We start from the raw sequence: 13,847 nt of genomic DNA on the forward strand, positions 1-13,847 counted from the left end.
AGAGCCAGCGCCCGGCTGCCCTGCAGGTATGCTGGGGGGGGGGGGGGGTCAGGGACCCCATGCCCCCCCATAGCCCCACGGCCTCCCCATAGCCCCCTGACCCCCCAGAGCCCCCCGAGAGCACCCCCCCCCATGGCCCCATGCCCTCCCCATAGCCCCATGGCCCCCCCATAGCCCCATGACCCCCCAGAGCCCCCCGAGAGCACCCCCCATGGCCCCATGCCCCCCATAGCCCCATGGCCCCCCATAGCCCCTCCATGACCCCATAGTCCTCCCAGAGCCCCCCATGGCCCCATAGCCCCCCCGGCCCTGTGGCCCCCTCCCCATGTCCCCATATGTCCCCGTAGCCCCCCCCATGTTGTCCCCCCCATGTCCCTCTGTGTGCCCCAAAGTACCCCCCATGTCCCCCCAAAGCCCCCTGTGTCCCCACAGGCCCCATGTCCCCCCAACACCCCCAGACCCCCCCCACGTCCCCATATCCTCCCCAGTGTCCCCAATGTCCCCATATCCCCCCCACGACCCCATATCCCCCATATCCCCCCTTGTCCCCATGTCCCCCCAGTGTCCCCGATGTCCCTAAATCCCCCATATCCCCCCCCCCCCAAACCCCATAACCCCTCACCGGGCAGGGGTGAGCAGGGACACGAGGGGCACGCAGGACGTCACCCCGGTGGCGTCGGTGGCGCAGTCGCTCCAGAGCCCGCGGGTGACGGTGACGGCGGCCACGGCGGTGGCCTGGCCCCCGCCACCCCCAGGCGCCGTGGGGCAGGGAGGCCACCAGCAGCGCCCACCCCACGGCGCCCGCGGCCACCCCCAGGGCCACCCCCCAGCCCAGGGCGGGGGCGCAGGGGGCATCGGGGACGGGGACACCGGGGTCGGGGACACCGGGGTTGGGGACACTCGGGGGACACCGGGGTTGGGGACACCGGGGTTGGGGACACCGGGGCTGGGGACAGTCGGGGGGACACTGGGGTTGGGGACACTCGGGGGACACTGGGGTTGGGGACACCGGGGTTGGGGACACCGGGGCTGGGGACACCGGGGCTGGGGACACTCGGGGGACACTGGGGTTGGGGACACCGGGGCTGGGGACACTCGGGGGGACACCGGGGTTGGGGACACCGGGGCTGGGGACACTCGGGGGGACACCGGGGTTGGGGAAACTGGGGTTGGGGACACCGGGGCTGGGGACACTCGGGGGACACCGGGGTTGGGGACACCGGGGTTGGGGACACCGGGGCTGGGGACACTGAGGGTCTCGGGGTTGGGGACACCGGGGTTGGGGACACTGAGGGTCTCGGGGTTGGGGACACCGGGGTTGGGATGGGGACACTCAGGGGGATACCGGGGCTCAGCTGGGGACACCGAGGGTCTCAGGGTTGGGGACACCGGGGGCTGGCGACACTGGGGTTGGGGTTGGGGACAATTGAGGGGACACTGAGTTTGGGGTCAGGGACACTCGGGGGGACACTGGGGGCTTGGTTGGGGACACCGAGGGTCTCAAGGTTGGGGACACTGGGGTCGGGATGGGGACAGCCAAGGGGACACTTGAGGGGACACCAGGGTTGGAGCTGGGGACACGCGAGGGGACACCGGGGTCGGGATGGGGACACTGGGTCTCGGGGTTGGGGACACCAGGGTCTCGGCTGGGGACACTGGGGTCAGGATGGGGACACCGGGGATGGGGTTGGGGACACCGGGGTCGGGGACACCAGGGTTGGGGACACCAGGGACGGGATGGGGACACCGGGGACGGGGACAGCGGGGTCTCAGTTGGGGACACCGAGGTCGGGGTCAAGGACACCGGGGTCAGGGACGCTCGAGGGGACACCGAGGTCAGGGTTGGGGACACCGGGGTCTTGGGGTCGGGGACACGGGGGTTGGGGTTGGGGACAGGGGGTCTCGGGGTCGGGGCCAGGGGGTGGCAGCGCGTGGGGACACGAGGACTCACGGCGCCCGTGGCGGCGGTGGCAGCGGCGGTGGCCTCGGGGGGGCGGCTTTATGGGGACGGGGAGGGGTGGGGACAAGGGGGGGGATAAAGGGGGTGGGATAAAGGGGGGGGGAAGAGGGAGGGATAAATAGGGGGGATGGGGTGTGGGGTTTGGGGGAATGGGGTCTGTGGGGTGACTGTGGGGTCTGTGGGGGCTATGGGGTGACAGATCTCTGGGGTCACAGATCTGTGGGGTGGTGGGGTCTGTGGGGTGATGGGGTCTGTGGGGTGCTGGATTAATGGGAACGGGGGGTTTATGGGGTGATTGGGTCTCTGGGGTCTGCGGGGCAATGGGGTCCATGGGGTGAAGGATCCATGGGGGTCACAGATCTATGGGGTGATGGGGTATGTGGGGGGGTCTATGGGGCAAACAGGGTGGGGCAGGATTGGGACAGGGACAAGGACGGGGACGGGGACAAGGACAGGACAGGGACTAGGACAGGATGGGGATGGGGACAGGATGGGGATGGGGACAGGGACAAGGAGAGGTTGGGGACAGGAACAGGGACAGATCGGGGACGGGGACAGGACGGGGATGGGGCAGGGACAGTTTGGGGACGAGCACAGTGACAAGGACAAGCACACCCCGAGCCCGCGCTGCTTTATTATTTACAGGGGGACGGAGGGGACGCGGCTGTCCCCAAGGCACGGGGACCTCGGGGCTGTCCCCAAGGCACTGGGGGGCTGCGGGGGACTCGCGTGTCCCCTGCTGGTGTCCCTCGTGTCACCGCGCTGCCACCGCGCCGCCGTCGTCACCGCCTTGTCCCTGCGGTGCCACCGCGTTGTCACCACGTTGTCGCCGTCACGTTGTCCCCACGTTGTCCCCAGCTTGTCACCATCGTGTCACCGCGCTGTCCTTCTGCCACCGTCCCCGTGTCACCGTGCCACTGCTGTGCCTCGTCTTGTCACCAGGATGTCCCCAAGGGTGGCCGTGATGACACCGCGTTGTCACCACGCTGTCACCGTCCTCACTGTGCTGCCACCACCGTGTCATTGTCACCTCCGTGTTGTCACCGCGTTGTCACCTTATCATCGCTGTCACCACCGCATTGTCACCGTGTCGTCGTCGCCTCCAAGTTGTCACTGTGCCACCAAGGCCGGGGAGGGGGGACAGGGACACGGGGAGGGGACATGGGGAAATGGGAGGGTGTTGGGGACAAGGGGACACAGGACTTGGGGACAGTGAGGGGTTGGGGACGTGGGGATGGGTTGGGGACGTTGGGGACGGGTTGGGGACATAGGGGCAAGTTGGGGACATTGGGGTTGGATTGGGGACAACGGGGACATGGGGACGGGTTGGGGACAAGTTGGGGACAAGTTGGGGACAATGGGGACATGGGGACAGGTTGGGGACAGGATGGGGATGGGTTGGGGACATCGAGGACACGAGGACAGTTTGGGGACGGGTTGGGGACAATGGGGACATGGGGACAAGTTGGGGGCATTGGGGATGGGTTGGGGACGTTGGGGACGGGTTGGGGACATTGGGGACTCGAAGACAAGTTGGGGACAATGGGGACGGGTTGGGGACATGGGGACAAGTTGGGGGCATTGGGGATGGGTTGGGGACGTTGGGGACGGGTTGGGGACATTGGGGACTCGAAGACAAGTTGGGGACAATGGGGACGGGTTGGGGACATGGGGGCAAGTTGGGGACATTGGGGATGGGTTGGGGACGTTGGGGATGGGTTGGGGACACTGGGGACTCGAAGACAAGTTGGGGACAATGGGGACGGGTTGGGGACATGGGGGCAAGTTGGGGACATTGGGGATGGGTTGGGGACGTTGGGGATGGGTTGGGGACGTTGGGGACACGAGGACAAGTTGGGGACATTGGGGACATTGGGGATGGGTTGGGGACATTGAGGACGGGTTGGGGACGTTGGGGATACGAGGACAGGCTGGGGACATTGGGGATGGGTTGGGGACACTGGGGACATTGGGGACATTGAGGACGGGTTGGGGACATTGGGGATGGGTTGGGGACGTTGGGGACACGAGGACAAGTTGGGGACATTGGGGACATTGGGGACGGGTTGGGGACATTGAGGACGGGTTGGGGATGTTGGGGACACGAGGACAAGTTGGGGACATTGGGGACGGGTTGGGGACATCGGGGTCATCAGGGACACGGGGACACTGGGGACAATCTGGGGATCCCACGGGGCCCCCGCGGGGACGTTGCGGACGCGGTGACATCAGTGACGGCCGCGGGAGATGAGCAATCCCAGCAGCCCGGCCAGGCCGGCCACGCCCAGCACCACGCCCCCCACGATGGCCACGCCCAGCAGCCCGTCTGGGGGGGACAGGGGGACATTGGGGGGGACATGGGGACATTTGGGGTCATGGGGGGGACACAAGGACATGGTGGGGACATGGGGAGGACATGGGGACATGGTAGGGACATGGGGACATCAGGGACATGGGGGGGACGGGGGGACATTGGGGGGACATCGGGGACATTGGGGGGGACATGGGGACATTTGGGGTCATGGGGGGCCATGGGGACAAGTGGACATTGGGGGGACATGGGGGGGATATGGGGACATTGGGGACACATGGGGACAATGGGGGGGACACGGGGACATTGGGGGACACACAGGGGACACAGAACACACACGTGAGGACGCGTCACGCGTGCGGGCGCGCCACCACCCCTGGGTGCTGGGGGCGCTATGGGGTGCCGTGGGGGTGCTATGGGTCACTATGGGGCGCTGCGGGGGTGCTATAGGGTGCTATAGGGTGCTGTGGGGGTGCTATGGGGCACTATGGGGCACTGTTGGGGTGCTATAGGGTGCTATAGGGTGCTGTGGGGGTGCTATAGGGGGCTGTGGGGGTGCTGTGGGGCACTATGGGGTGCTGCGGGGGTGCTATAGGGCGCTATAGGGTGCTGTGGGGGTGCTATAGGGTGCTGTGGGGGTGCTATGGGTCACTATGGGGCGCTGTTGGGGTGCTATAGGGCGCTATAGGGTGCTGTGGGGGTGCTATGGGGGTGCTATGAGACTCTGTAGGGCTCTGTGGGGCGCTGTAGGGCACTATAGGGCGCCGTGGGGGTGCTATGGGGCACTATGGGGTCACTGTGGGGGTGCTATAGGGCACTATGGGGCGCTGTGGGGGTGCTATAGGGCGCTATAGGGTGCTGTGCGGGTGCTATGGGGGTGCTATGAGACTCTATGGGGCACTGTAGGGTGCTGTAGGGCACTATGGGGTCGCTGTGGGGGTGCTATAGGGTGCTATGGGGTCACTGTGGGGGTGCTATAGGGCACTATGGGGCGCTGTGGGGGTGCTATAGGGCGCTATAGGGTGCTGTGCGGGTGCTATGGGGGTGCTATGAGACTCTATGGGGCTCTGTGGGGCGCTGTAGGGCACTATGGGGTCGCTGTGGGGCGCTATAGGGCGCTATAGGGCGCTGCGGGGCGCTCACCTCGGCGAACGCGGGCGCGGATGTGGCGCTGCAGCCGCAGCCCCTGGGAGTTCTGGGGCTCAGCCTGGAGCAGGGCCCCCACGTAGCCCAGGGCCCGCTCGTACTCCTGGGGGGGCGGGGGGGACAGGGACATGGGGGGACGGGGGGGACAGGAGGACATGGGGGACACATGGGGGGGACAGGGGACATGGGGGGGACGGGGGGGACATGGGGGGGACAAGGGGGGGACACGGGGGGACATGGGGGGGGACATGGGGGGCATGGGGGGGACAAGGGACACGGGAGGGACAGGGGACAGAGGGTGGACGGGGGGGTCAGGGGACATGGGGGGACATGGGGGGATATGGGGGGGGGACACGGGGGGGACAGGGACATGGGGGGACACGGGGGGGACAGGGACATGGGGGGACACGGGGGGACAAGGGGAGGGGACACCGTGAGGGCCAGCGTCCCCTTTGTCCTGCCGGTGTCACCCAGCCCCAGGTGGCCCCAAAAGCCCCCCCGGCCATGTCCCCAACGCCCCCCGTGGCCCCAATGTCCCCAACACCCCCCATGACCCCGATGTCCCCCATGACCCCGATGACCCCGATGACCCCGATGACCCCGATGTCCCCCATGTCCCCGTGTCCCCCCGTGTCCCCGTGTCCCCACCTTCAGGCGGTAGTTGCCCAGGGCCAGGTAGTACACGTAGTCGCGCTTCTCCTCCGGTGTCCCATCCGCCATCAGCTCTTGGGGGGGGGGGGGGGGCACAGCAGGGGCGTTGGGGACAGCGGGGGACACCGGGGGCGTGTGGGGCCCCCCGGACCCCCATACTGCCCCGTATCCTCCCCCATAGCCCCCACAACCCCCAGACCCCAATAACCTCCCCTATGCCCCCATAACCCCCCATAACCCCCAGACTCCAACAACCCCCCCAAAACCCCATAGCCCCCCCCCCCAATAACCCCCCCAATAACCCCATAAACCCCATAATCGCCCCATAACCCCCCAGACCCCACAACACCCCCACAACACCCCTGACCCTATAATGCCCCCCGACCCTATAAACCCCCCCCCGACCCCATAACCCCCCGTACCTCGCAGCAGCGCCAGCCCCTTGGCCACGTCGGCCCCATAGGGGCTGCGCACCAGCCCCCGGACCCCATAACTCCCCCATAACCCCCCAACCTCCCTCACCCTATAACCCCCCCCGACCCCATAACCCCCCCGGACCCCACAGCCCCCCGCACCTCGCAGCAGCGCCAGCCCCCCATAACCCCCCCATAACCCCATAACCCCCCAGACCCCCATATGCCCCCAATACCCCCCCTGACCCCACAACCCCCCCCAACCCCCCGACCCTATAAACCCCCCCCTGACCCCATAACCCCCCTTACCTCGCAGCAGCGCCAGCCCCTTGGCCACGTCGGCCCCGTAGGGGCTGCACACCAGCCCCCAGACCCCATAACCCCCCCATAACCCCATAACCCCCCCATAACCCCATAACCCCCCAGACCCCCCATATCCCCCCAATACCCCCCTGACCCCACAACCCCCCCAACCCCCCGATCCTATAACCCCCCCCGACCCCATAACCCTCCCGAAACCCCACAGCCCCCCTTACCTCGCAGCAGCGCCAGCCCCCCCATACTCCCATAACCCCCAATGACCCCATAACGCCCCCATAACCCCATAACCCCCAGACCCCACAACCCCCCCGACCCCCCCGACCCTATAACCCCCCCGACCCCATAACCCCCCCGTACCTCGCAGCAGCGCCAGCCCCTTGGCCACGTCGGCCCCGTAGTGGCTGCGCACCAGCCCCCAGACCCCCATAACCCCCCCATAACCGCCTGGACCCCATAACCCCCCCACAACCCCCCGACCCTATAACACCCCCCCGACCCTATAACCCCCCGCACCTCATAACCCCCCCGCACCTCGCAGCAGCGCCAGCCCCCCATAACCCCCCCATAACCCCATAATCCCCCAGACCCCCATATCCCCCTAATACCCCCTGACCCCACAACCCCCCCCAACCCCCCCGACCCTATAAACCCCCCGACCCCATAACCCCCCTGCACCTTGCAGCAGCGCCAGCCCCTTGGCCACATTGGCCCTGTAGGGGCTGCACACCAGCCCCCAGGCGTACTCGAAGGTGCAGGCCCGGGACGGGGCCCCCGAGCGGCTCTCGGCCGCGTAGCGGCGCTCCAGGGCCTGGGGGCGGGGCCAGAGGAGGGGGCGGGGCCAGAGGGGGCGTGGCCGGAGGGGGCGTGGTCGGGGAGGGGCGTGGTCATTGAGGGGCGTGGTCAAGGAGGGGTGAGGTCAGGGAGGGGCGTGGGGTCTGGGGGTGGGCATGGGGAGGGGTGGGCATGGGGAGGGGCGTGGCCGGGAGGGGGCGTGGCCTCCGACGGGTGTGGCTATGAGGGGGCGAGGTCAGAAGGGGCGTGGTCACGGGGTGTGGCTAAGAAGGGGAGGGGCTTAGAAGGGGCACAGTGGGGGGTGGGCACGGGGAGGGGGAGGGGGTGGGCACAGAGGGGCGTGGTCGCAAGGGGGCGTGGTCGGGGCGGGGTCTGGGGGTGGGCACTTGGAGGGGTGGGCAAAGGGGGCGTGGCCAGAAGGGGGCGCGGTCACGTGTGGGGCGTGGCCAGGGGCCCGGGCGGGGTTTGGCTCCTGTGCTGCTGAGCTGGGGGCGGGGCCGGGGCCAAGGGGGCGGGGCTAAGGGGAGGGGCGGGGCTTGTCCGGGAACCCCGAGGAAGGGCTGGGGGCTGTGAGGGGGCGTGGCCTGTGGGGGCGGGGCCTAAGCTGTGGGGGCGGGGCTAACGGAGCCAACGGGCGGGGCTGGGGGGGCTGGGGGCGGGGCCAAGTGGGGGCGGGGCCACGCGCGACCTCGGGGGGCGTGGCTTGGGAAAGCGGGGGCGTGGTCGCGGTGGGCGTGGTCAGCAAGGGGGCGTGGCTAGTGAAGGGGGAGGGGCCGAGGCGCTCCCGGGGGGCGGGGGGCAGCGGGGGAGGGGGCTCGGGGGTCCTAGGGGACGTGCTCAGGCCCGGGGGCGCGGCCTGAGCGCGGGGGCCTCGGGGGGCGGGGCCTCACCATCAGGTCCTCCACGGATACGACGTAGTCGAACTCCGGATCCATCGCAACCGGAAGCGCCGGGGCCGGAAGTGACGCCGCGGCCAACCCGGAAGCACCTCCCCTCTCAACCCCTTCCCGCCCCGCGCATGCGCGTAGGGGAGGGTGAAGCCGGGAGGAGTGACGTCACGGCGCTTGGCGGAGAGGGCCGCGCCCGTGGCCACGCCCCTAGCAACGCGCATAGCAACGCGTAAGGCGGCGGGCGTAGCCACGCCCATAGCAACGGCGTTAGCCACGCCCCTAGCAACGCCCGCAGCCAGGAGGGGAGGGGAGGGAGGGGCGCGGTCTCGAGGGGGCGGGGCCTCAAGGGGGCGGGGCCTCGTGGTACGGGAACCCGAGTGGGCGGGGTCTTGGGGGCGGGGCTTAAAGGGGGCGGGGATTGGAGGGGCGGGGTTTCAGGGGGCGGGGTTTCAGGGGGCGGGGTCCCCCGTGGGACCACCCCATTCCCCTCCAGACCCCCCGACCACTCTGACCCTCCCCCCAAATTCCCCGGACCCCCCCCCCCACCTCCAACCCCCCCCCCATGGGAACCCCCAATCACCCTGACCCCTCCTTGAGACCCCCCCGCACCCCCTTACCCCCCCATACCCCCTCACAGCCCCCCCCAAACCCCCCCAAACCCCCCCTCCCCCCCACGCCCCCCCCCATTGGACCCCCCACCCCCTTGCCCCCCCACGAGACCCCCCCCATGCCCCCCCATAACCCACAATGAACCTCCCCCCTTCCCCTCCACAATTTCCCCCCCCCCCCCCCCCCACCTGACGCCCGCGTGCTGGGGGTCGAAGAACTCCTGGCTGACGGCGGCCCCGAACCATGCGGCCGCCCCCAGCGCCCCCAGACCTGGGGAAGGGGGGGGGGGGGCACGGGGGGGGCACCCATGGGTGCAGGCCCCAGACCCCCTCCCGAACCCCTTGTAACCCCCCCCCCCAGCCCCCCGTAACCCCCCCATAGCCCCCTATGAGCCCCCCCGTAGCCCCCTATAATCCCCTATAAACTGCCCCTAGTCCCCCCATAACCCCCCGCAACCCCCCCATAGCCCTCCATGGCCCCCCCATAGCTCCCTGTGCCCCCCCGTGCCCCCCTGTGCCCCCCCCGTGCCCCCCCCCAACCCCCATAGCCCCCCCATAGCCCCCCCATAGCTCCCCCACACCCCTCCCCACAGCCCCTTTGCCCCCCCCCACAACCCCCCATAACCCCCCATAGCCCCCCATGCCCCTCCCAATGAGCCCCCCATTGCCCCCCATGCCCCCCCATCGCCCATGGCCCCCCATACCCTCCCCATGCCCCCCCCCCAGACCCCATAACCCCCCCATAACCCCCCACACTCTTCCCCATAGCTCCTTTGCCCCCCCATAGCCTCCCATAGCCCCCCATAACCCCCCTCAACGCACCCCCGTGCCCCCCCCGTGCCCCCCCGTACCGGCCAGCAGCAGCAGGACCCCCCCGCGGCCCGGCCCCGCCGTTGCCCCCCGCAGCCCCCAGGAGGGGCAGCAGCGGCCCCGGGGCCCCCAGCACCGCGGCCCCCAGAGCCAGCGCCCGGCTGCCCTGCAGGTATCCTGGGGGGGGGGGGGGGGGGTCAGGGACCCCCATGGCCCCATGACCCCCCATAGCCCTCCCATAGCCCCCATATCGCCCCATACTCCCACCATAGCCCCATGCCCCCCATAGCCCCATAGCACCCCATAGCCCCTTCATGACCCCATAGCGCCCCCCCCCCGCCCCATGACCCGCCCATGGTCCCCCCATAGCCCCATGGTCCCCCTTAGCCCCCATATCACCCCATACCCCCCCATGGCCCCATGCCCCCCCGATGAGCCTAAATCCCCCATATCCCCCCTCCCCAAACCCCATAACCCCTCACTGGGCAGGGTGAGCAGGGACACGAGGGGCATGCAGGATGCCACCCCACACCCCCACACCCCACATGTCCCCATGTCCCCCCAATGTCCCCAATGTCCCCATATCCCCCACGACCCCATATCCCCCATATCTCCCCCATTTCCCCATGTCCCCCCAATGTCCCCAATGTCCCTATATCCCCCATATCCCTTCCATGTCCCCCCAGTGTCCCCAATGTCCCCATATCCCCCATGACCCCATATCCCCCGTATCCACCCCATGTCCCCATATCCCTCCCATATCCCCCCCACGATGCCATATCCCCTATATCCCCCCATTTCCCCATGTCCCCTCAATGTCCCCAATGTCCCTACATCCCCCATATCCCCCCCCCAAACCCCATAACCCCTCACCGGGCAGGGTGAGCAGGGACACGAGGGGCACGCAGGACGTCACCCCGGTGGCGTCGGTGGCGCAGTCGCTCCAGAGCCCGCGGGTGACGGTGACGGCGGCCACGGCGGTGGCCTGGCCCCCGCCACCCCCAGGCGCCGTGGGGCAGGGAGGCCACCAGCAGCGCCCACCCCACGGCGCCCGCGGCCACCCCCAGGGCCACCCCCAGCCCAGGGCGGGGGCGCAGGGGGCATCGGGGACGGGGACACCGGGGTCGGGGACACCGGGGTTGGGGACACTCGGGGGGACACGGGGGTTGGGGACACTGGGGTTGGGGACACTGGGGGCTCGGCTGGGGACACCGGGGGTCTCAGGGTTGGGGACACCGGGGTTGGGGACACTCGAGGGGACACCGGGGTTGGGGACACAGAGGGTCACAGGGTTGGGGACACTGGGATTGGGGACACTCAAGGGGACAATCGAGGGGACACTGGGGTTGGGGTTGGGGACACCGAGGGTTGGGATGGGGACACTCGAGGGGACACCGGGGTCTCAGCTGGGGACACCGGATTCGGGGTTGGGGATAATCAAGGGCACACTGGGGTTGGGGACACTTGGGGGGACACAGAGGTCTCAGCTGGGGACACTCAAGGGGACACCAGGGTCGGGGTTGGGGACAATGAAGGGGACACCGGGATTGGGGTTGGAGACAATCAAGGGGACACCGGGGTCTCGGCTGGGGGACGCTCAAGGGGACACCGGAGTCTCGGGGTTGGGGACACCGAGGTCGGGGCTGGGGACACCGGGGTCAGGAATGCCAGGGTCTCGGGGTCGGGATGGGGACACCGGGGACAGGATGGGGACAGGGGGTCTCGGGGTCGGGGACAGGGGGTGGCAGCGCGCGGGGACACGAGGACTCACGGCGCCCGTGGCGGCGGTGGCAGCGGCAGTGGCCTCGGGGGGGGGGGGGAGGGGTGGGGACAAAGGGGGGGCGGGGGGTGGGGACAATAGGGGGAGACACGGGGGGGGGGATAAAAGGGGGGTGGGGAGTGGGGTTTGGGGGAATGGGGTTTATGGGGTGACGGATCTATGGGGTGAAGGATCCATGGGGTGATGGCTCCATGGGGAATGGGGTTTATGGGGTGATGGGGTCTATGGGGCCACAGATCTATGGGGTAATGGGGTCTATGGGGTGATGGGGTCTATGGGGCCTATGGTGTCACAGATCTATGGGGTGATGGGGTCTATGGGGCCTATGGGGCAATGGGGGCTATGGGGTGATGGATCTATGGGGTGACAGAGCTATGGGGTGATGGGGTCTATGGGGTCTATGGGGTGAAGGATCCATGGGGTGATGGATTAATGGGGAATGGGGTTTATGGGGTCTACGGGGTGATGGGGTCTATGGGGCCGCAGGTCTATGGGGTGATGGGGTCTATGGGGTGAAGGATCTATGGGGGATGGGGTCTATGGGGTGAAGGATCCATGGGGCAACGGGTTCTATAGGACAATGGGCTCCATGGCACAATGGGGTCTATGGGGCGATGACCCCATGCGACAATGGGGTCCATGGGGTGACGGCTCCATGGGGGATGACCCCATAGGGCAATGGGGTTTATAGGGCAATGGGGTCAATGGGGCTATGACCCCATAGGACAACGGGCTCCACGGGGCGCTGGCGGCGCTGCTCCCCCTGCTCCCCCCGTGGGTCCCCCCCAGGGCGAGGTGCCCCCGGCCCCCGGGCCCCTTCCTGCGGGGGCCGCGTCCGCCCCCACCCTTCCTGCGCCCCCCCCGGCCCCTTCCTGTTGACGCCGGTGGCGGGGACACGGGGACAGTGACGGGGACACGGGGACAATGACGGGGACAGTGACGGGGAGAGTGACGGGGACACTGGGGGGCCATGGGACCCCAACAGGGCCCCTCCCGGTGTCCTCCCTGTATATGGGGTCCTGTTCCCCCCCCGCCATGTCCCCAAGGGTGTCACCGGCGGCGTCATCGGAAGCGGCAGCGTCCGGCTGGGTGCTCGGCACGCGCCCGGCACCCGCGGGTGGGGGGACGGGGACAGGATGGGGACAGGGACAAGGACAGGGATGGGGACAGGATGGGGATGGGATAGGGACAAGGACAGGATGGGGACAGGATTGGGACGGGGACAAGGACAGGATAGGGACAGGGACAGGATGGGGACATGGATGGGGACAGGATTGGGATGGGGACAAGGACAGGGACAGGATGGGGACAAGATTGGGATGGGGACAAGGATAGGATGGGGACAGGGATGGGGACAGGATGGGGACAGAACTGGGACAGGGATTGGAATGGGCACAGGGACAGGGTGGGGACAGGATTGGGATGGGGACAGGGACAGGACGGGGACAGGGACAGGATGGGGACAAGGACATGGATGGGGACAAGAGACGGGACTGGGGACAGGATGGGGACAGGATTGGGACAGGGATAGGGACAAGGACAGGATGGGAACGGGATGGGGACAGGGACAGGGTGGGGACAAGATTGGGACAAAATTGGGACAGGGATTGGGATGGGGACAGGGACAGGGTGGGGACAGGATTCGACAGGGACAAGGACGGGGACGGGGACAAGGACAGGACAGGGACTAGGACAGGATGGGGATGGGGACAGGATGGGGATGGGGACAGGGACAAGGACGGGGATGGGGACAAGGACAGGACAGGGACAGGATGGGGATGGGGACAGGATGGGGACAGGGACAGGATGGGGATGGGGCAGGGACAGTTTGGGGACAAGCACAGTGACAAGGACAAGCATGCCCCGAGCCCGCGCTGCTTTATTATTTACAGGGGGGGACGGAGGGGACGCAGCTGTCCCCAAGGCACGGGGACCTCGGGGCTGTCCCCAAGGCACTGGGGGCTGCGGGGGACTCGCGTGTCCCCTGCCGGTGTCCCTCGTGTCACCACGCTGCCACCGCGCCGCCGTCGTCACCGCCTTGTCCCTGCGGTGCCACCGCGTTGTCCCCATGTTGCCGCCGTCACGTTGTCCCCACGTTGTCCCCAGCTTGTCACCATACGTCATCCCCGGCTTGTCGCCGTTGCCCCCACGTTGTCCCCACCATG

General features: G+C 68.5%; 1 protein-coding gene across 3 annotated transcripts; it reads right to left on the reverse strand.

The window, feature by feature from the left end:
• Window positions 1-2,574: 2,574 nt before the first annotated feature.
• On the reverse strand, window positions 2,575-10,905 carry LOC136787929 (mitochondrial fission 1 protein-like). 3 transcript variants are annotated; one of them, XM_066985351.1, is made up of 8 exons: window positions 10,776-10,905; window positions 9,944-10,079; window positions 9,282-9,363; window positions 8,485-8,691; window positions 7,478-7,610; window positions 6,066-6,142; window positions 5,415-5,520; window positions 2,575-4,286 (listed from the first exon to the last, which is right to left on the reverse strand). In XM_066985351.1, exons 4-8 carry the CDS (start codon window positions 8,527-8,529, stop codon window positions 4,189-4,191), a joined length of 459 nt encoding a protein of 152 aa, XP_066841452.1. In that variant the 5' UTR covers window positions 8,530-8,691; window positions 9,282-9,363; window positions 9,944-10,079; window positions 10,776-10,905; the 3' UTR covers window positions 2,575-4,188. The 3 variants fall into 3 exon arrangements, with proteins under 3 accessions (XP_066841452.1, XP_066841453.1, XP_066841454.1); XM_066985352.1 differs by lacking the exons at window positions 9,282-9,363; window positions 9,944-10,079; window positions 10,776-10,905 and having other exon boundaries at window positions 8,485-8,804; XM_066985353.1 differs by lacking the exons at window positions 6,066-6,142; window positions 8,485-8,691; window positions 9,282-9,363; window positions 9,944-10,079; window positions 10,776-10,905 and having other exon boundaries at window positions 7,478-7,912.
• Window positions 10,906-13,847: the final 2,942 nt, after the last annotated feature.

The sequence above is a fragment of the Anser cygnoides genome, chromosome 31, assembly GCF_040182565.1.
Source record: "Anser cygnoides isolate HZ-2024a breed goose chromosome 31, Taihu_goose_T2T_genome, whole genome shotgun sequence".
Taxonomy (NCBI): Eukaryota; Metazoa; Chordata; class Aves; order Anseriformes; family Anatidae; genus Anser; species Anser cygnoides.

What these genes read in the sequence shown, in the direction of transcription:
- LOC136787929 (XM_066985351.1), bottom strand. Translation starts at nt 8,529, where the DNA reads ATGGATCCGGAGTTCGACTACGTCGTATCCGTGGAGGACCTGATG. An exon ending in TATCCGTGGAGGACCTGATG is followed by an intron (nt 7,611 to 8,484) that starts GTGAGGCCCCGC and finishes CCCCGCCCCCAG; the next exon opens with GCCCTGGAGCGCCGCTACGC. An exon ending in TGGGCAACTACCGCCTGAAG is followed by an intron (nt 5,521 to 6,065) that starts GTGGGGACACGG and finishes CCGCCCCCCCAG; the next exon opens with GAGTACGAGCGGGCCCTGGG.